The sequence below is a fragment of the Berkeleyomyces rouxiae genome (assembly GCF_048999995.1).
Source record: "Berkeleyomyces rouxiae strain 22BRR77 chromosome Unknown BrBRR77_ptg000009l, whole genome shotgun sequence".
NCBI lineage: Eukaryota > Fungi > Ascomycota > Sordariomycetes > Microascales > Ceratocystidaceae > Berkeleyomyces > Berkeleyomyces rouxiae.
Window position 1 is genome coordinate 895,885 of NW_027396499.1, and position 20,846 is coordinate 916,730.

General features: G+C 51.1%; 8 protein-coding genes across 8 annotated transcripts; 2 read left to right on the plus strand and 6 right to left on the minus strand.

Moving 5' to 3' along the window:
* Nucleotides 1–295: 295 nt before the first annotated feature.
* BROUX77_006833 (uncharacterized protein) lies at nucleotides 296–1,205 on the plus strand (the record flags this gene model as incomplete). Its single annotated transcript, XM_073751861.1, has 2 exons — nucleotides 296–306; nucleotides 716–1,205. 2 exons carry the CDS (start codon nucleotides 296–298, stop codon nucleotides 1,203–1,205), a joined length of 501 nt encoding a protein of 166 aa, XP_073602980.1.
* Nucleotides 1,206–1,982: 777 nt separating this feature from the next.
* Nucleotides 1,983–2,317, minus strand: BROUX77_006834 (uncharacterized protein; the record flags this gene model as incomplete). Its single annotated transcript, XM_073751862.1, has 2 exons — nucleotides 1,983–2,013; nucleotides 2,145–2,317. The coding sequence occupies 2 exons, from the start codon at nucleotides 2,315–2,317 to the stop codon at nucleotides 1,983–1,985; spliced, it is 204 nt and encodes a 67-aa protein (XP_073602981.1).
* A 1,662-nt stretch (nucleotides 2,318–3,979) lies between these two features.
* BROUX77_006835 (uncharacterized protein) lies at nucleotides 3,980–4,897 on the minus strand (the record flags this gene model as incomplete). The annotated part of the gene is made up of 1 exon (XM_073751863.1): nucleotides 3,980–4,897. The coding sequence occupies one exon, from the start codon at nucleotides 4,895–4,897 to the stop codon at nucleotides 3,980–3,982; it is 918 nt and encodes a 305-aa protein (XP_073602982.1).
* A 134-nt stretch (nucleotides 4,898–5,031) lies between these two features.
* On the minus strand, nucleotides 5,032–6,739 carry BROUX77_006836 (uncharacterized protein; the record flags this gene model as incomplete). The annotated part of the gene is made up of 3 exons (XM_073751865.1): nucleotides 5,032–5,121; nucleotides 5,318–6,444; nucleotides 6,514–6,739. 3 exons carry the CDS (start codon nucleotides 6,737–6,739, stop codon nucleotides 5,032–5,034), a joined length of 1,443 nt encoding a protein of 480 aa, XP_073602983.1.
* A 917-nt stretch (nucleotides 6,740–7,656) lies between these two features.
* Nucleotides 7,657–9,204, minus strand: BROUX77_006837 (uncharacterized protein; the record flags this gene model as incomplete). The annotated part of the gene is made up of 1 exon (XM_073751866.1): nucleotides 7,657–9,204. The coding sequence occupies one exon, from the start codon at nucleotides 9,202–9,204 to the stop codon at nucleotides 7,657–7,659; it is 1,548 nt and encodes a 515-aa protein (XP_073602984.1).
* An 828-nt stretch (nucleotides 9,205–10,032) lies between these two features.
* On the minus strand, nucleotides 10,033–12,100 carry BROUX77_006838 (uncharacterized protein; the record flags this gene model as incomplete). Its single annotated transcript, XM_073751867.1, has 2 exons — nucleotides 10,033–11,508; nucleotides 11,564–12,100. The coding sequence occupies 2 exons, from the start codon at nucleotides 12,098–12,100 to the stop codon at nucleotides 10,033–10,035; spliced, it is 2,013 nt and encodes a 670-aa protein (XP_073602985.1).
* Nucleotides 12,101–16,121: 4,021 nt separating this feature from the next.
* BROUX77_006839 (uncharacterized protein) lies at nucleotides 16,122–16,331 on the plus strand (the record flags this gene model as incomplete). Its single annotated transcript, XM_073751868.1, has 1 exon — nucleotides 16,122–16,331. One exon carries the CDS (start codon nucleotides 16,122–16,124, stop codon nucleotides 16,329–16,331), a length of 210 nt encoding a protein of 69 aa, XP_073602986.1.
* Nucleotides 16,332–19,855: 3,524 nt separating this feature from the next.
* On the minus strand, nucleotides 19,856–20,714 carry BROUX77_006840 (uncharacterized protein; the record flags this gene model as incomplete). Its single annotated transcript, XM_073751869.1, has 3 exons — nucleotides 19,856–19,949; nucleotides 20,036–20,565; nucleotides 20,688–20,714. 3 exons carry the CDS (start codon nucleotides 20,712–20,714, stop codon nucleotides 19,856–19,858), a joined length of 651 nt encoding a protein of 216 aa, XP_073602987.1.
* Between the last annotated feature and the right edge of the window lie 132 nt (nucleotides 20,715–20,846).

Here is a 20,846-nt window from a genome sequence, read left to right on the forward strand (position 1 = left end):
GTAGCAACTAAACAGTACTTGGCTTGTCTTTAGCAGCCAAGTTGAAGTTTGCGTTTTCACTGGCACTTGTCTTGAAAACGTTCGTTTTACACATTCCTCTTTCTTACTTCTATACTTCCACTATATCCCAAGTTCTCATGTTCTAAATGTATTATGTATATTCCCCCCTAACTTACCATATCACAAAGTCATCGTAGTCCATATAAATACTGTAGTGCCTTGAAGAAATAAATGATAACATATTGAGGGCATTGTTCCGTGTGACTGTCAACATAGCCACCCTGCTTCCGACGTCATGACTTCGGCGTAAGGACCTGCCGTGTTGCAGGTTCAGGCCTGGTTTGATTAGAGCATGTTTAACTTCCACCCAAAACACTAGGAGACAGTGACGCTGAATTTGTGACCGGGCGGATGTTGAATGCCCCCCTGTTCCGCACCCCCGGGTGATTCGGGGGTGTCGCTCCGGACCGCGCTCTTCCCTTATAGTCCGTCTTGTCACCCCCTTCTATCACATACGACCATAGCCTGCGGAAAATACGGGGTCCCGTCTGCTCCCCCTTAGTCAAGCCACAGAGCGCCGAACCAGTAGTATGGTGGGTGACCACATGCGAATCCTCGGTGTTGTATGTTTTTTGACCTTTTGCTCCACTGGGTTTCACGTTACACAAGCCAACAACACCATTCAGTGATGCTCCAAACCGATCTGGGCACGCAGTGAATTCCGCGCCCGGGTCACTACCGCATTTCGCGCCTGGTGGGAGGCAGAGGGTCGCAACTCCAGACCTCACCTGCGCCGCCCGGTGCAGGCCCCGAAGAAGGCTTGGACAAGTCTCCTTGACGAGACCGATCGCAACCTCGCCCGCGCGGTGCTGACAGCTTTGTCAGGACACGGCGACTTTGCGGCCTATCACCGCCGTTTCGAGCACGAGGACGCCGTGCTCTCCTGTCCCCTCTGCGGAGCCGACACGAGCCCGGAGCACATCTGGGTTTGCCACCACAACCCACAGCGGGTGTCCAGCAGCTTCTTTCAGAAGTTGATCGGTACCAAGCGCGGAGCCTGCTGGCTGGCCGCCAAAGCAGCCAAAGCCCCCACGGCCCTGTTGGCTCACCGCCGCATGAGGCCGGACACGCGGGCGCAAGACGCGGCCCCTCCCGCGCTCCCTCTGCCACCTGGAGACGGCGTACCCTCGGGGTCTCCCCCTTAGCGCGTTTGCGCTGCCATCACCTCCCTTTTTCCTACTTGTTTTTCTCTTTATTTGTACTTCCCTTTGTTGTTTCCTTTGTATTTGTTTTTATGTTTTGCCTGCATCAGCGGCGAGGCCAGGACTCTGGGCCAGGTTTGGGGCCACACAAGCAAAGGACAGCCTCTGGGCTGGGCGGGTGGACACACTTTAGTCATTACACTTTGTGCGGGGGGTTTCTGTATGCATGGTTTGGATTTTGGGTTTCTGTTTCTGTATGTAATTTCTGGTACTACTTGTAGTCCCCTGTCGTATGCCGAGAATACCTCGCGAGTAGACAGGTAAATAAAGAATCAATCAATCAATGCTCCAAACCGATCATCATTTTGCGCAGCCGCGAGCCGCGAGCGAGATTTTGCGTCGTATGCGAGGAGTCCCTCGCGAGTAGGCAGGTAAATAAAGATTTTCAAATCAGGCCCCTCATCAGTAAACATTTTGACAAAGACTTTCACATTTCATTTTCAAATCATCACACAAATTAATACTTGTACTATCCTGGAAGTTTTGTGAAATGGTGTTTATATTGATACGAATATCTGCTACTCACCCAGTGGACCTTGTTTTGAGAAAGCCCAGTCCCCTGGATAGAACTGCAGCTGTTCCTATAGTGACTCGTAGTGGAAGAGAGTTGACCTCCCAACTAGTCGGTCATACTGCTCAGAACAGAAAATGTGACATCCAAGCTGATACCAAAGATATCAACAGAGCCGAGAGAAAAAAGAGAGACCAAAATAAAGAAACTTAAAGAGGGCTTGATGCTATTCCAGTCTCACTAATACAACAGCTGTTAGCAAAACACAAAAGAAGAAATAACAAAGGCAAGAAACTCACTACAAGACCGAGTCCATCTGCATCACCCTCAGTACTGGCAGACATCTCAAGGATCGTACAGTCGTGGTTTACATCACGCTGCAGCCGGCAAAGGTGCCAGAACGCTGGATCGAGCAACCAGCAAAGGTGCCGGAACGCTGCACCGAGCAGCCAGCAAAAGTCCCAGAGCGCTGAACCGAGCAACCGGCAAAGGTGCCAGCCTTGTTAGCGGACTTGGAGGAGGCGGAGGTCTTGATGGCGGCCATTTTGAAAGATTGGGTTGGTTGGTTGGTGTTTGAAGAAACGAGAAAGAGATGTAATAGATGAGTGTGCGGTGCGGTGCAGAAGAAGAAGGGGAAAGCATCAGAGACACGGTGGATGGGATAGCTATTTTATACAGGGTGAGAGCTTTGTGGTTCATCGCGAGAACTCTCATCTAGTTTGTATGTGAGAACCACATATGGCAGACAGTCTTGTCGGCTTAGAGGCATCTTTCATCTCGGTCACACATTGCATATTGTTTTCTTCTCGCTACCCATTGTCACTCACGTTCAAAGCCTGCCGTGCATTAGATACTTCCCTTATTGCCATAGTGCTGAAGCTAGATGTAGGTGCATCTCAATGTTGAATGGCTATCTTACCAGTTCATGCGTGTGAAACCAGCCCATTCATACTTTCGAACCACCCTCCCCTCAGCTTCAGCCTCTATTAAAGAGACAATCTTAGCGTTGTCTCTTGCCCACAGTTCTCTCACCAAGCTTCAGCAATATCATGCAAGTACTTGGCTTTAGCTTCCTTTTCCTCTTTAAGAAAACGCTGTCAAAGACGTTGACATTGTGTGCCACTCCCCCGTCATACAGAATGAGAGAATTAGACAGACAGTGTTGGAAGCTCTAACAACAATCAAAAAATATGGATATCTCGGATATTGTGTCGAGTGAATAGCCAAGCTGACTTGGTGTTTGAGTGGGTTGAATGGACAGTCGCCCCATCATTGTTCTCATACCCCTGTACGGCGTTCGATATTCAGGCAGCTGGAAAGTTAGCCGTGGACGCCAAGCACAGCCAAACTCCTCACTCAAAACATTCCAGCTTTCAGACTCTCAAAACGTGGTTGTGTCCAAATGTCGAGAGATCTTGTAGTCCCCGAGTGCCGGGATCAAAGAGAAGGAAACAACGGAAAAACAGAAAAAAAGGTTTTGCATTGTCTGAAGCTCTAAGACAGGCCCGGTCAGCGAAGGAGGTCGATTTCCCAGGAATTTTTTGATTTGATTTTATTCTTTTACGTCTACCTACTGTTATTTCGCAGCAATATGACGGCGATTCCCAGGGTTTTTTTTTTTGTTGTTGTTTATTTTTACGCCGTGTTCCCTGATTTGATTTTGATTTGATTTTATTCTTTTACGTCTACCTACTGTTATTTCGCAGCAATACGACGGCATATTCCGGACGGAAGCAGTCGGGCGATGTCATCTTCCAAACTACTCCCGGGCGGTCAGCGATTGCAGGTGCGCGTAGACTTCAAGCATCTCCTGTGACTTTTTAGGGTCCGGCATTGAAGCCAGGAGGACTCTCTGTCCAGCGCAGCCCGGGGGCGAACCTGCGGGGTTCCAGGGTTGGTTACCTGGTGTTTTTGGTTTGCAACAAACCGCGTGTAGTCTAGTCTAAAAGGCCACCGGCTCTCGGCACGGGGGTTTGTCCCCGGCGGATTACGCGTGGTTTTGTCCTCTTGCGGGCATGGCCGTTGCTGCATTTTTTTTGAACGTTTTCCCTCCTCTGTAGTTGGTGGACGGGAAAAGGGCCCCCCAAAACCTCCTCATGGAATCCTTCTCGACATCTCCTTCCGATCCTACTACCTCGTCTCCTCCCAATCTAACCTTCCTCTCCCATCTCTCTTCCACTCTCATCTCTCCTTCAAAATCCCACCTTCATGTCTCGGTGCTGGCAGTGGGTAGTGGCTGGGTAGTCTCGAGGCGCTCGGGCTGTTGTCTTTCTTCAAGGAACTTGAGATTGCGGCGTAAAACGCTGGCAACGTGACTTGTTGCTTTTGTTGTTTTCAGAAGCTTGTCAGCAAATCTCTGGCTCCACGGCCTCGGCAATGCCCTGCATGTCCACCAGTGTCCTCGTTCCTTTGGCTGGTTGCAAGCTCGGCACCCGCGTGGACAGTTGTGTTCCCATCGGTCATGGTACTCGTCAAAGTCACCATCTCCGGTTCTGGCGGCCAGGATGTGGCCTAGCTCAATCCTGGTGAGGCCGTCGTAGCGGGAGACACGGAAGGGGGGTTCGGCGGGGACACCAGTTCCCAGTGGGCGGTATCCTTTTTGCTTCTGCCACCATTCCCCGTATTCGAGACTTAGACGGTCTCGCCTCCATCTCCGTGCTCCGGCCAGGCTGACGCGGGGTTCTGTTGTCGTCTGTTGGCACCCCAGTTTTGCTTGCGCGTCTGCCAGTTCGTTGCCTTCCAAGCCCATATGGCCTGGGACCCACAGCACATGGACTCTCCTCCCAGGACTCTCGCTCGCCCAGCGGCGAAGGGTTGTCTTTGTCTCATCAATAACGTCCTGAGATGTGCTGTTTCTGGTGGATGGGTTGCGGAGGCGGTTCACTATTCCTTGGTTGTCCAGGCAAAGCCAGATTTCCTCGGTACCTTCGCGCGCCGTGGCCCGCCTCGCTGCTTCGAGAGCGCCAATCGCCTCAGCGTCGGCCACTTCCATCCATTTTCCCAGAGCTACGTGCCCTTCCTCTAGCGTGGCCCCATCTTCCGTAATCACCCAACCCGCGCCCGCGTTTCCATTCTCGTGCTTCGAGCCGTCGGAGTAGGCAATGATCGTTCCCGGGGTGGCCATCTCAACTTCCGCTCTGTGTGCCTCTGCCTCTTTTTCCTTGTCCAGCCACGTTCGAGACGGCATGTCTGGCCCAGCTGCGTTTGGCCTGAGCCTGGTGTGCTTCTCCATTTCGGCAGGTAGCAGTTTTCGCAGCCTCACCACCACTGGATTGTACTGCGGCCCTCGAAGTAGATGCTTGTCGTCGAGTCTGTGCCATCGTACCGCCTCTCGTCTCTTTTCATCTTCTAGGAGGAGCCCGAAAGGTGGAAAGCTTGCCGCATGGTGTATGCATTCTCTTGGCGTGGTGCGATACATAGGGAGAGCCGCCCGTAAGCATTTTCTAAGGGCAACATTTATCTTGTCTGAGGCCGTTTTTGTCGTTTCCGTCCCAGTCCAAGAGCTGGCCGCAAAGAGTGCTTTGCTCAGAGCGCACGCGCGTACCGCATGGAGCATGCTTTTCGTATCTGCTCCCTTATAGCAACCGGCCAGATACCTCAGGCCGTTCGCCACTCGGTTGATGCCCGCGGTCACGTGCGCGATGTGCTTGTCGAAGAGAAGTTTGGCGTCTAGATGCAGCCCCAGCCATCGCATCGAGGCATTAGCCGGGGTGGGTTCAATCGTGCCTAGACCCTCCACTGTGACGGACGGATTTCCTGCGACCTTTCTTCTGCCCTTGACGTGCAGCAGTGTTGACTTTCCGGGGTCGATCTCCAGTCCATTGTTGGCCGTCCACCTCAACACTTCCCTCATGAGAATTTGGATGACTTCGCAGTTCTTGCTAAAAGCAGGACCACTAACCACCAGAGACCCATCGTCTGCGTATCCGAGAAGTGCGGGGTTTTTCTTGTACAATGGGGCCATGAAGAGCATGTACAGCACTGGCGAGACCGGCGAGCCTTGCGGGAGGGAACCTCCTACAAGGGTTGTGGCGACGCCTCCTTCGGTGCGCATGCTTGCAGCCCTATCTTCCATGAAGCTTCTGACCCATCGGCATAGCTTCGTTGGCCAGCGGTTCTCAATCAGGCGGTGCTCCATTCTCGCTGGGTCAACTGCATCAAAAGCTCCCTTGATGTCGAATGTGAAAATTGAGGTGACCTTTTTCCAATCCTGGGCGTCCTCGATTCTTCCACGGAGCTCAATGAGCATGTCGGTAACGGCCCTTTTTGGCACGGCGCAGATGTAGTTTCTCGGGATGGTTTCTCTCTCTATCGACTCTTCCGCGAGCCGCCTAGCCACTGCTCTCTCGAGGCCTTTGCCCAGAGTGGGGAGAAGTGAGATTAGGCGATACGAGCGTGGTGCTTGGCGTGGGCGTCCTGGCTTCGGTATTGCCACGAGGTCGGCTTTCTTGAATGTGCTCGGGTGGTGTCCGCTGTCTAGGCATAGGTTATATAGTCCCGTTATCAGATTACCTAGAGGTTTCCACGCCCTTTTCCATACCTCGTTGGGGATGCGGTCCGCTCCCGGCGCAGTGTTCGCAGGTTTCCAGATGGCAGCCTTCACCTCGTCCGAAGACAGAGGGGGCCACTCAATTGCGTCGGGGTTGGGCTCCTGAAACCGCCATTCAGAGCCTGTGTGTGGCTTAGTATGGGTTTCGAGAAGGAGAGCCACGGATTCTGCTGTGCAGGTCGTCTTCGTACCGTCTGGTCTCTGCAACAGTGGAATACGTCTGTCGGTTTTGTCGTTGGCCCATTTGATCGCGCGGAATACATCTCTCGTTTCGTTGAATCCGTTGATGATCTTACTCATGAGGGCCTTCTTGGCCTGGACGACCGCCCATTGCATTGCCTTTTGCTCCTTGACGTATGCCGCTCGCAATGTGAGGTCTCCCAGTCTTTCTCGAGTTTTGTCGCGTGCCTCTCTCATCCTGGCGTTGCACCGTTTGCAATTTTCGTTCCACCATGGTTTGAGGTCGGTGTTGGGTGGTGTTTTCGGTGTCGACACATCCAGTGCCCTTCCCACTGCTGCGACTAGTCTCCCGGCAAGGTCGTCCGCTCTGTCTGCTCCGCTTCCGCTACCGGTGAGCAGCCACTCCAGGCCGCTGTTCTCTCTTGCGCACTCCGCCACTAAACGGTCCACATCCATCTTCCCTAGTCTCCACCTTGCCTCTGGTCGTTTTCGAGACGCTCTCGCTTCTATCTCTAGCTCGAGTATCTCGTGGTCGCTTGTGCTTCCGGGAACAACTTTCATGCGGGTCTCCCATTTCACTACCGCCGCGTGCGGCACCACGACCAGATCTATCACCCTCCCGGCTCTGTGCGTTGGTTCGTCTCTCTGGTTCAGCACAGTCAGCCCTTGGTCAGTCAGCCAATTTTCCAGGGTCATCCCGTCGTTGTTTTCTTTGTCGTTGGTGTCCCATGTACCGTGGTGGGCGTTGAAGTCTCCCAATGCAACCCATGCGTGTTCTTTTTCTGTACGCATCAGTTCTTGCAATCCCTCACCGGCTCGCAAGCACCTCTCCGGCGCATTGTACACTCCCAAAAATCGAAGCACGCCCTTTGTCGTCTTGATGCGGATTGGACACAGGTCCGGGTGGGCCTGATTTGTTTCAAGTGTCTCGATGTCTTTCCGCACGTAGGCGATGCTCCGTGGTCGATCCAACCATCCTTCTCTCGGGCTATGCAGAGTGAATTCTGGGTGGAACTTCGTTTTGTCCTTACGCGGTCCAATCCAGGGCTCCTGCACAAACACGACGTCTACCCGTTGCCTGACGGCTTCGCGTAGAGTCAGTTCATGGTTAGGTCCCCCTCTTCCCACGTTGACGCTCCATACTGTTAGGTGTCCTAACATTCATCTCGCTGGGAGCGTTCTCGGATGACCTCGGGCCGCGGAGTCGGCTGCTCCGCCGGGGAAAGTCTCTTTCTCTTGCGAGCCTGGTTGTCGTCCTGGGGGTTGGCTGGCGTGTTTTCCGTTGGCTTTGGGGTCGTGCGATTCGGGCGAGTGCCTCGCTTGCAAGCGGGGTCCCCTGCCGAATGGTCCGGAGCCTTGCACACGATGCATGCGGCGCGGGATCCAGCGTGTTGCCCCTCTCTGTGGTCTGCGCTCCCGCACAGGCGGCACCGTGGCTTTTCTTTGCACCCCGCTGTCGGGTGTGTCGCCCAGCAGGTACGGCACAGCGGCAGTGAGGGGGTCCGGCACTTCTTGACCGTGGCCGGGTTTGAGCTCCCCTCGAATTTCACACTGTTGGGGAGGGTCTGGCCCTCGGGTAGGTCCACTGCAATACGGAGTGTGGCGTCCATGTACTTCTCGGTTTCGAATTGCCACTTGATGGATTTCACTTCTCCACCGGTTTGCTCCGTTATCTGTCCGATGAACCATTCTTCGTTCTTCTTAGTCACCGGTCCGTTCTCGCCTACGACATAAAAGTCTGATAGGCCAGTGATGCGTGCATGCGTCCATCTTTTGTCAATTTCGCACGCTTTCGCCCCACACGCTTCCTTGACGCAGTTCAGCTTCTCGGCTGACACCGCACCCTTGGTCGTGTAGAACGCCCAGCCCGAGTTCACCTTCTTGATCTGGATCTCGGCGGGCTTGCCGCCAAGGACCTTGGCGATCTCGTTGCTGGCGTCCGCTTCATTTGCGGCCGCTGGTCCTCGGACAAAAACTCGCACTTTTTTCTCTTCCTCTGTTGTCGTTGTCTTTGTCTTGGGCTTGGGGGCAGTCTTTTTTTTCAGGGTGACTGCTTGTCCCTTGCCACCGTCGGCCTCTGCCGCAGTGCTTGCGTAGCTCCTGTTGTTGTTGTTGTTGTTGTTCGTGTAACCCGGTGTGGGCTTCGGGGCTTTGGCAGACCCTTGCTTGTCGTTCTTAGGGTTGCCTGAAGGGGCAGGGGTAGTGCCACCTTGGAGCTTCTGGAGCATAGCTCTGAACTCCTGGGACACGTGTCCTGCCAGCTTCCTCACGTTCGCGTCGCCTTTAGCCATGGCGACGGCTTCGTTGCACATTTCGGGGATCTTTTCTGCGAGCCAGAGGTACGCCTCAGCGCGCAGTTCTATCTTCTTCATCTCTCCTGCGATGTGCTTTCTGGCCATGGCGAGATTGCGGTCTTTCTCGGTGGCCGCCCCACGCTTCTCGTTCTCCTTGGGGGTGTTGGACGGTGTCGAGCCCTCATTCTTCTCGATTTGTTCGTCGGGCTTGTCGACAATCATCAGCTCCATTGACGAGCTGGTCGGAGTCTCTTGCTGGGCGTCGTCGGTCTCGGTTTCTGGCTGGACGTCGTTCGTGTTGACCATCTCAATGTCGACCTCCGTGTGCGCGTCCGTTGCGCTGATCGTGGGCTGGTCTTTCGCGGGTCGCGCCACCTGGGCGCTTCCTGGTGCATCGTCGCACTCCATTTCTGGATAAGGGGATTGTTCTCGATTGATTCTTGTAAGTCTGTGGTCGTTTCGCTGATTGACTGTTGACGCCGTGTTCCCAAGGGTTAGGGTTTACTATCACCTGATAGTTTCTTTTTGCTTAAAAAATTTTCAACAATCCACCCGCCCGGTTAGCTCAATCGGTAGAGCGTGAGACTCTTAATCTCAAGGTTGCGGGTTCGACCCCCGCATTGGGCTCAATTCCCAGTGCTCCAGATCATCTGGATTCTTTCGAACCTCCTTCGGGACATCTTTTTGGCTGTATCGCGACTTTTTTGTGTAACCTCGCGAAAGGTAGGCCAGGGCTGGTGTTGATAGGTGATAGAATTGGGGGGGAAGGGGGGTTTGTTTTTGGCTCCCTGTGTAGTGAATGGGTTGTTTTTTGGCCCGTCTCGCGAGTAGAATGGTTAATACAGACGGCTGTATAATTGTTTTTCATGTAGCTTGGTCATCTCAAATACAGTTAAGTCAAGACAGGTTAATGATGGCTTCCAAGTTCAAATTCAAACTCTCATCATGGTATATCTCCGCCTTATGCATGGATGTTTAATATTCATGAAGATTAGTTATGTTGAATCAAGTCAAGTTATGTCAATTTACTTCGCCTGCATTCTAGCTTCCACTCTCTGACTTTCATGACTCATGGTTAGCTCTCCACATCATAGACGATTGCGGCCACCAACGCCTGTGCACTTCTTGTTTTCACAGGTATAGATCGTTTAAATTACTCCTAATTAACAGGTATATCTGGCCACATTTTACCTTATCACACTTTGAATTCCTCTCCGTCGAAATTATTTGCTCCATCTAAAAGCGATCAGCGGGTTGGCGACTGGGACGCTCCTCGAAAGTGGTACCGTCATCAGTGCGGGCAACACCGAGACCCAGACATTCAGCAATCTTATAGAACACGTCAACATTGTTGTAAACACCACCAAAATCAGCCTGGCAAGGGCCCAGAGCAAAGACAGGAACGTCGGTTAGTGAGTGGACACCACTATACTCCAAGGGTCCCAGTGTGCCATTGAGAAGTAGACCATCAGGGGAATCCTCGTCATTGACGAAGAAATCCTTGATGCCCTCACGTTCCATGACAGGGTAGCGGGGACCCTCAGAATGTACGCGGTAGTTCTCACGGCGATCAGGAACACCGGCGGCACCAGCTGCAATGGCATACCGGGGCTCCCAATTCATGGGAAAATTCGGTCCAGTACCATAGCTGATGCCGGGGACAGGCTTGGTGTACTGTGACTCGCCAGACTGGCCGTAGGTACCAACGGCCTTGCGCTTGTCGCGCATGTTTTCAGTCTCGGCAATGTACTTGGTGTCAGCAGAGCCAAAGACATCAAAACCGTGACCGTGGTCAGCAGTGACAACGATTTGGGTCTCTTCAAAGATGCCAAGTTGTTTGAGCTGGTCGATAGCCTTGCGAACAGTGTCATCAAGCTCCAGAAGGTCACCCAGAGCACGGTCATAGTCCAGGTTGTGCATCTGCTTGTCGATCGAGGCAGCCTCAACCATGAGAAAGAAGCCTTCGTTCTCACTCCTAGCCTTCATAATCTCAATGGCCTTGCTAGTCATGTCTTTGAGATCTGGGACATCGAGAGCAGAGCCGTCTTTTTCACGAGGGTGGTTTTTCATCTTGGCAAGGTTCTCGGTGTAAATTTTGCGATCCAGCCAGACTGGAATAGGGCCCTGGGAGAAGACACCCACAGCACGAGAGTCGGTTGTCAACTCATTCAAAGCAGCCTTGTCGTTCACAATAGTGTAGCCCTTGTCAGAGAAAGCAGCATAGTAGTCCTTGCCCTGGTAGGACTTTTTGTTGGGAAAGAAGTATTCAGCACCACCACCAAGGTAGACCTCGGGGCCACCATGGTTTGTCCAGGTGTAGTTGGTAATACCGTTCAGGGCCTGGTCAAGAAGCGCACCATAGTGCATACGGGTGCGGGTGTGAGCAGTCAGGGCGGTGGGGGTAGCATCAGGGAGATGGGCGGTAGAAACAGCGCCCCAGCGCATGCTAAGCAGACGGGTAACGAGCTCCACAATGGTCTCAACCTTGGGATCATCGAATGCGTCAGCAGAAGAGTCAGAGTAGACACCCATAGAGTCCACGGTGGACTTGTGGCCGCTGAACAATGAAGCTGCTGAGTTGGCAGAGTCGGTCAAGTAAGAGTCAACCGAATGGGTCATCTGGTGGCCAAGCACGGGGAAGGTATCCATGGTCATACGGGACTGGTACTTTCCGTTGATAGACTTGTGGCCTAGTAGGCGGGCAGCAGTGATCTAGGGATGTGGTTAGTGATATACAGTATGTTCTGGAATAGGACAGAAAGCTTACCATGTTAGTAGTCATACCATCGCCAATGAAAAGAACAACGTTCTTGGCCTTGCGCTGGGTAGAAATCGGGCGCACGACCCAGTTGGCGACCGTGGTCTCGCCGTTGTAGTAAGTCAGAGTGACCTCGTAGCTTCCGGGCTCAGTGAGAGCGATGCGGCGGTAAATTCTCGACGCAACATTTACCATGCTCCTAGAGCCTGCATCTTCCGCAAACATATCCTCATACCAGCCAAACTGCCACTTTTCAATCTCAGGCTCCCGGACCTTGAAGAACTCAGTGATGGGCTTAGGATCAATGCCAACTTTACCGATGGTGACAGTGAAGCCCTCATCGGGGACGCCGTTGTTGAAGGCCTCGGAGCCGTTCAGGGGAGCGTGAACCTCGACACGAAGATCGAAGTACTGGCCAGGGAGGAAGTCGGCCTGGTCAGGCGGTAGAACGCAGCCAAGTTTGGGGCAAGTACCCAGACGCTGGTACGTCTGCGCAGTCGCAAGAGAAGCCGAGGCCACGAGCGCAAGAGAAGTGAGCTTCGTCATGACCAGGAAGTGAAGGATAAAGCCAAGAAGAGAAGCGCAAAACAAGACACAGTCAACAAATCCTCGGTGATTGGAGTCAAGATGAGTAGATGTGAGAGACTGATGAGATGGTGGATGTGAGTGAAAAGAAGAAAGTTAGAATCAACACATGGGAAAAACACGTCTTAAGTACTGAGAATGAGATGTAAGTGAGATCGCGATGTCTGCCAGAAAGCAAAGCACGTACCAAATGTTGTAGGGTGGGTCATTGTTCCATCGAAGTTTTGTTTATCTACACACCCACGTCTAGTCTCTTAATACCTTATCTTGGATTTTTATCTTTCTTTTGTCCTTTTGACTTCCTGTAGTGCGCCTTTACCCTCGTTCTACTGATATCTTGCTGGCATTTGTTTTCGCTAGTAGGCCTATGATCTACATTTCTGCAAGTAGCAAAACTCTCAAGCAAAAGATTGCGTATGGTAGTACGCTGCTGAAGTGACACATAGGTCTAGCGTGTAGTTTATCTATATAACTATTCTATACTCAGCACCAAGACCAAAGTCACGATACATTTTCTGATGTCAAGTTCTCTCTACACTAGTATAGCGGTGTAGTCGCGGTACATCTAAGACATTATTACTTGATTTTGAACTTGGCTAGATAAAAACGTCAAACTCCACCATACCCAGACTCTTCTTGGCGTGGGGGTATAAGCTAGAATCAAGTGTGTAATATCAATGGGCGAAGGGCGCGTGTACATATGACTAGGCCATGACAGCAATGAGCACGAGGTATGGGATCATGTTAGCAGCAAGTTTATTACAGTTAGAGTTGAGGCTGTAAGTCTCAGTACACAAAGTCCCGATGGGATTACCACCGACCAGCGCTGCCATGGATAGCCTACATGATTTGCGGAGATGGGAGCGGAAACACATTTCCCGACAGGGCGGGAATATGACGGAGATGGTGTAGTTGTCATTGTAGAACTTTTAAGCTGCTAAACTTGTGGAGTAAATCCCGCTTGGTAAATCATGCACGCCAGGCAGCAAAATAAAGTATTTTTCCCGGAAGAATGAGGGTCGAAAAGCCTCGGTAAAAACCCGTTATGGAGGAAAAGCAAGTCCCAAAATAACGGCCCAGCAACATCGGTTTCACCAAGACAAAGATCCCTAAACCGGCAGTACACCGAGCAAGGGTAGCTACTGACCGTAGCCTTGGCCCTTGCGAATACGGAGGCTAGATGTGTAATCGAGTTCAGCCCCCAAGCGGCAATAAGAGGCCATCCTACAAAACGAGACTAGATATCCGCCTTGTCTATGGGTTATGGATAGCTGAGTATGTGATGGTTGACTAACAATGTTGTGTAACCTAAAGTTTTCGAAGATTCGACGAGTCAGACCTTTTCTTTGCAGCTTCTGGATTGTTGCTTCCTTGGGCAACGTGCCATGCTCATTATAAAGACGCAATTATACACAAAAAACATGTGTTTTTCATGTTGTTGGTCAAATGTATACATCCCAAATGCTCTCTTGTGCCCTTTTGGTTGCAAGTAACTACAAGGCTGGTTACTTTTGCCGTTTGCCGGTATTTGCTCATGTCCAAGGTCTCCATGCAAGTCATGGGCACGCCTGGGCCATATCAGATCTTCCTTCACGCATTTTAAGTGTCTTCCCGTCCGTATGGCGACCATTCCCACAGCACTTTGTATCGCCGGACCACCAGGATCGCCAGATTCTTCCTGTATAAAAGCTGCGGTATAGCTTTGACATGGCTGCCTAGCTGCAGTTAATGGTCCTAGCTCAAGGCCACCACGCCGTCTCTGACATACTGGTCCACAATAACGCAGCACGGTTTTCAGGGCAAAGGAAGGAGACCATCGCTACGTTAAGCTTGGATGTTGTTGACGGCGCGGTTAAAATGGGTACAAGAGGCCGCAGCTAACCGAGCCCTAGACCCATAATTAAATCGCACCATCGCGCATCAGAAAAAAAGTTCACTCGTTTGCATGGTTCGCTCTCATTGCGAGGTTGGATTTTATTGAAATTATCTTTTGCCGAAAATAGATCCAGCAAGAAACAACCAGTTAACCCTAGCGAAGATTGAGGCCATGAACAACGTCGAACCACTTGGAGAAGAACAAATGATCTATGGGTTTAGTCTAGTCGATGGAAACATGAGTGACTCTTAGTGCCCTCAGGAATGAAAACAAGATTACGGTTTTTGCATTGCTAGCCCTAAGGTATTTCCCAAGGACAACTTCATTATCTGGGAATGGCGTAACTAGGTCTCTGGGTTCAAACAGCCTCATGATTGGAGATGAAAACACGCAGGTTGTTGTTGAATGAAAAAAGAGACCAGGTCATTTTAAAAGGGATGAGCAACCTTGCTCCTAGGGGCTCTATAGCCAAAAATACCGCTGCTCAGAGTTTTGACTTGACTAACTAATAGGTAGTCATGCTATCTATTGTAACATGTCAGTCACTGGGACAATACGGCTTTAATCCACCTACCAGAAAAAAAAGAGACTCACCAAAAAGCGTAAGTGAGAGTAGGCTACATGAAAAACAATTATACAGCCGTCTGTATTAACCATTCTACTCGCGAGACGGGCCAAAAAACAACCCATTCACTACACAGGGAGCCAAAAACAAACCCCCCTTCCCCCCCAATTCTATCACCTATCAACACCAGCCCTGGCCTACCTTTCGCGAGGTTACACAAAAAAGTCGCGATACAGCCAAAGAGATGTCCCGAAGGAGGTTCGAAAGAATCCAGATGATCTGGAGCACTGGGAATTGAGCCCAATGCGGGGGTCGAACCCGCAACCTTGAGATTAAGAGTCTCACGCTCTACCGATTGAGCTAACCGGGCGGGTGGATTGTTGAAAATTTTTTAAGCAAAAAGAAACTATCAGGTGATAGTAAACCCTAACCCTTGGGAACACGGCGTAAAAATAAACAACAACAAAAAAAAAAACCCTGGGAATCGCCGTCATATTGCTGCGAAATAACAGTAGGTAGACGTAAAAGAATAAAATCAAATCAAAAAATTCCTGGGAAATCGACCTCCTTCGCTGACCGGGCCTGTCTTAGAGCTTCAGACAATGCAAAACCTTTTTTTCTGTTTTTCCGTTGTTTCCTTCTCTTTGATCCCGGCACTCGGGGACTACAAGATCTCTCGACATTTGGACACAACCACGTTTTGAGAGTCTGAAAGCTGGAATGTTTTGAGTGAGGAGTTTGGCTGTGCTTGGCGTCCACGGCTAACTTTCCAGCTGCCTGAATATCGAACGCCGTACAGGGGTATGAGAACAATGATGGGGCGACTGTCCATTCAACCCACTCAAACACCAAGTCAGCTTGGCTATTCACTCGACACAATATCCGAGATATCCATATTTTTTGATTGTTGTTAGAGCTTCCAACACTGTCTGTCTAATTCTCTCATTCTGTATGACGGGGGAGTGGCACACAATGTCAACGTCTTTGACAGCGTTTTCTTAAAGAGGAAAAGGAAGCTAAAGCCAAGTACTTGCATGATATTGCTGAAGCTTGGTGAGAGAACTGTGGGCAAGAGACAACGCTAAGATTGTCTCTTTAATAGAGGCTGAAGCTGAGGGGAGGGTGGTTCGAAAGTATGAATGGGCTGGTTTCACACGCATGAACTGGTAAGATAGCCATTCAACATTGAGATGCACCTACATCTAGCTTCAGCACTATGGCAATAAGGGAAGTATCTAATGCACGGCAGGCTTTGAACGTGAGTGACAATGGGTAGCGAGAAGAAAACAATATGCAATGTGTGACCGAGATGAAAGATGCCTCTAAGCCGACAAGACTGTCTGCCATATGTGGTTCTCACATACAAACTAGATGAGAGTTCTCGCGATGAACCACAAAGCTCTCACCCTGTATAAAATAGCTATCCCATCCACCGTGTCTCTGATGCTTTCCCCTTCTTCTTCTGCACCGCACCGCACACTCATCTATTACATCTCTTTCTCGTTTCTTCAAACACCAACCAACCAACCCAATCTTTCAAAATGGCCGCCATCAAGACCTCCGCCTCCTCCAAGTCCGCTAACAAGGCTGGCACCTTTGCCGGTTGCTCAGTTCAGCGTTCTGGCACCTTTGCCGGTTGCTCGGTTCAGCGCTCTGGGACTTTTGCTGGCTGCTCGGTGCAGCGTTCCGGCACCTTTGCTGGTTGCTCGATCCAGCGTTCTGGCACCTTTGCCGGCTGCAGCGTGATGTAAACCACGACTGTACGATCCTTGAGATGTCTGCCAGTACTGAGGGTGATGCAGATGGACTCGGTCTTGTAGTGAGTTTCTTGCCTTTGTTATTTCTTCTTTTGTGTTTTGCTAACAGCTGTTGTATTAGTGAGACTGGAATAGCATCAAGCCCTCTTTAAGTTTCTTTATTTTGGTCTCTCTTTTTTCTCTCGGCTCTGTTGATATCTTTGGTATCAGCTTGGATGTCACATTTTCTGTTCTGAGCAGTATGACCGACTAGTTGGGAGGTCAACTCTCTTCCACTACGAGTCACTATAGGAACAGCTGCAGTTCTATCCAGGGGACTGGGCTTTCTCAAAACAAGGTCCACTGGGTGAGTAGCAGATATTCGTATCAATATAAACACCATTTCACAAAACTTCCAGGATAGTACAAGTATTAATTTGTGTGATGATTTGAAAATGAAATGTGAAAGTCTTTGTCAAAATGTTTACTGATGAGGGGCCTGATTTGAAAATCTTTATTTACCTGCCTACTCGCGAGGGACTCCTCGCATACGACGCAAAATCTCGCTCGCGGCTCGCGGCTGCGCAAAATGATGATCGGTTTGGAGCATTGATTGATTGATTCTTTATTTACCTGTCTACTCGCGAGGTATTCTCGGCATACGACAGGGGACTACAAGTAGTACCAGAAATTACATACAGAAACAGAAACCCAAAATCCAAACCATGCATACAGAAACCCCCCGCACAAAGTGTAATGACTAAAGTGTGTCCACCCGCCCAGCCCAGAGGCTGTCCTTTGCTTGTGTGGCCCCAAACCTGGCCCAGAGTCCTGGCCTCGCCGCTGATGCAGGCAAAACATAAAAACAAATACAAAGGAAACAACAAAGGGAAGTACAAATAAAGAGAGAAACAAGTAGGAAAAAGGGAGGTGATGGCAGCGCAAACGCGCTAAGGGGGAGACCCCGAGGGTACGCCGTCTCCAGGTGGCAGAGGGAGCGCGGGAGGGGCCGCGTCTTGCGCCCGCGTGTCCGGCCTCATGCGGCGGTGAGCCAACAGGGCCGTGGGGGCTTTGGCTGCTTTGGCGGCCAGCCAGCAGGCTCCGCGCTTGGTACCGATCAACTTCTGAAAGAAGCTGCTGGACACCCGCTGTGGGTTGTGGTGGCAAACCCAGATGTGCTCCGGGCTCGTGTCGGCTCCGCAGAGGGGACAGGAGAGCACGGCGTCCTCGTGCTCGAAACGGCGGTGATAGGCCGCAAAGTCGCCGTGTCCTGACAAAGCTGTCAGCACCGCGCGGGCGAGGTTGCGATCGGTCTCGTCAAGGAGACTTGTCCAAGCCTTCTTCGGGGCCTGCACCGGGCGGCGCAGGTGAGGTCTGGAGTTGCGACCCTCTGCCTCCCACCAGGCGCGAAATGCGGTAGTGACCCGGGCGCGGAATTCACTGCGTGCCCAGATCGGTTTGGAGCATCACTGAATGGTGTTGTTGGCTTGTGTAACGTGAAACCCAGTGGAGCAAAAGGTCAAAAAACATACAACACCGAGGATTCGCATGTGGTCACCCACCATACTACTGGTTCGGCGCTCTGTGGCTTGACTAAGGGGGAGCAGACGGGACCCCGTATTTTCCGCAGGCTATGGTCGTATGTGATAGAAGGGGGTGACAAGACGGACTATAAGGGAAGAGCGCGGTCCGGAGCGACACCCCCGAATCACCCGGGGGTGCGGAACAGGGGGGCATTCAACATCCGCCCGGTCACAAATTCAGCGTCACTGTCTCCTAGTGTTTTGGGTGGAAGTCAAACATAGTCAAGTCCAAATCACATCGAGCGTTTATCCCTTTTTTCCCCCTGATTTTCCGCCATTTCTCCTTATAAATGTTGGTAGATATCGGAATTGCAAAGTCACGATCACCTATACAAGAGTTTTGCCTCATCTAAATGACCATCTGGATAGCACCCCAGCTTGAACTACGAAGTTACGTAGCAGCGCTCCATATAACTACACTACTTCTCGTGCTGCTAGTTCGTATAGTACTGCAAGTAGCCCAGGGGCTACACAACAACAAGAGACAGATGAGCCACATGTTCACTCCCATCTAGGGGTGTTTCTACTGATCCCAAGACTCCTTGGCTCTTCACGCTCTAGCCATTCTGGAAGTTGTTTGTTTCCAAAGCTCATCGAAGTTGTGGTCATATGACTCTATTCCTAATTTTGCTCTTTGTATCTCATCCCACATATCGAGTGCTGTCAACATATGCCCGAGGGGTTGAGGAAGCACTTCCTGAATACCTTGAACATGCGCCTTTCAAGGGTCTCTAAGTGTTTATGGACTATGAGGCTCTAAAGTCTCGGGACCGCGTAGGTGGTCGCTGGTCTCAGACCTGAAGCTCTTTCGCATGTTGCGAAAAGTAGGGACACTACATCGTTGGGGGATGACATTAGTACACTTGGGAACACGCTCTCTTTTGGAACAGAATTTGTGTTGTTTTGAAAACATGCCTATTTGCCGAACTGGTGTCATAGTGCATTAGAACCGGTTGAATGGAGGTCAAGCCCTATGTGCTTACTCACTTCATGATCTTGAGATAGGTCATCCTATACCTTGACACACTTCAGGGAACCGCTGTGGCGGGTCCTATCATCGAACTGAATGAGAGAAGATTAGATGTGAATAAAAAATCATATTAATATGTCACTGGCTCTGCAAGCGCTAATAACAGCGATTCCCTTGAATTCAGCAATGAAGTTTACAATGCGGAAAGCAGGACCTCTCCGATAGGCTTCTGAGCCGCCATCAAGCTCTCTTACTGCGGAGAGCAAATCCAGGGAATGGGTAGTCCCGTACTCTCCGCCATCTGAGCGCCGTTCCCATAGTTGCATGCCAATCATACCCAATCTATACTCTGAGACATGTGTACACAAAAGCACGGAAGAAGATGACTCCCAAATCATAGGTAGCTACCAAAGAAAAGTCATCCTGTTCCACCAAGAATCCAACACTGGCATAACGTCACTTCGGCAATGACAAGACTGAGGTACACGTACACTTATTAGAGGAGCATCCATGTTTCTCTGGTGTTCATTCCAACTAGAGCTGTTGATCTTTTCTTTGTTGCCGGTGTTCCTCGTCCTTATTATCTGACGACTCCCGACTTTAGTTAACCCAAAGTTCTCTCCGCGACAGAAGATCCAATGATTCAATAGAAATAACCTCTCCTAAGTCTGAGCTATCAGAAAAGTCATGTCCTCTCTTGAGAACACTTTCAATGTTACCAAATCTAGAACTCATGTTATTGTTTCTAGAAAATTACACCCAACCACAGATCGAGCCTATAACAATCGTTCTTTCAAGAGAAAACGGTAAAAGAGAGTCTTGGTTATTATGTATATTTTACACCATCCGTAGGAAAACGGCCTGCCGTTTCTCTTTGTGATGAAAACTCAGAATTGAAAATGGAACCAAACTCCGACATGGAAAACATCACTCATGGTCTTGGCCTCATGCTCGCTCACCCTTACCTGCAGTCAACTCGTTCTTTGTTAGTTGAGCTTTTGTAGATATCCCTGGGCTATCAGGCGCTCGACATCGCCTTGGCGTACATTCAGCTGACTGTTCTTTGTCAACGTGATTGGCCTAGAAGAGGGTGTCAGTGAATGATCATAACTGAGTTCCAACATCTTGAGACCCCAAGATCAACTCCGCTAGCACCATCAACTTACCCATATTCTGTCTCAATCTCGCCAGCGTCTTTCAACACTCGTACGTCAATAAATAGATCCCTCGGTGGCTCCAACGTACCCGTCAGGTCGATATCCGTCCACTGGCCCTTGTACGCTGCAAGCAAGTCGCTATACTGGCGCACATACTCCTCCTCCTGCGGGCTCAGATTGCTCTTGACCTCGCCAGCCGCCGCTCCGCCAGCCGTAGCCCCCGCCGCCGTCGCGCCAGACCCAGCCGCTGACAGATCCGCGATATCGTAGCCCTTCCAAACCAGCTCCTCGAGCTTGTCGCCGCGCGTGCGGTGGTAGGCAAGCAGACAGCGCTTGTTCCGGCGCATGGCCATGTAGTTGACAAGCAGGGCGGTGGCGATGGCCGAGTCGCGCATCGGATCGAAGGAGCCCTGGAACGGCGCCAGCGTCGTCTGCACGTCGCGGTTCAGGTCGCGGATCTCGCGTGTTACGTCGCGTACTAGCTCCGTCTGATATGTCGGTAGGTGCACGAGGTTCTGCGTTCGTTTGGCATGTTGCACCTGTTGGTCGCGGCGGGCTTGCGCAGCGGCGCGCGCGGATGGGTTAGCGAGGGGGGCACACAACAATAGGTGCAGACGCGTGAAACAGAAAGAAGACACGCCGACCGCCAGTGGGAGCTCACTAGTTTGTTGCCGTTATCGCCGTACATTGCGAAGTTTGCAGTCAATACGCAGGAAACAAGTATAAAGGAAGAGAGGCGGTGACAATGACTCGCAATGTAGTCTGCAGCAATTGCACGAACGCCACAGGCCTTTAGTCTCTCAACAGATTTAGCCCACAA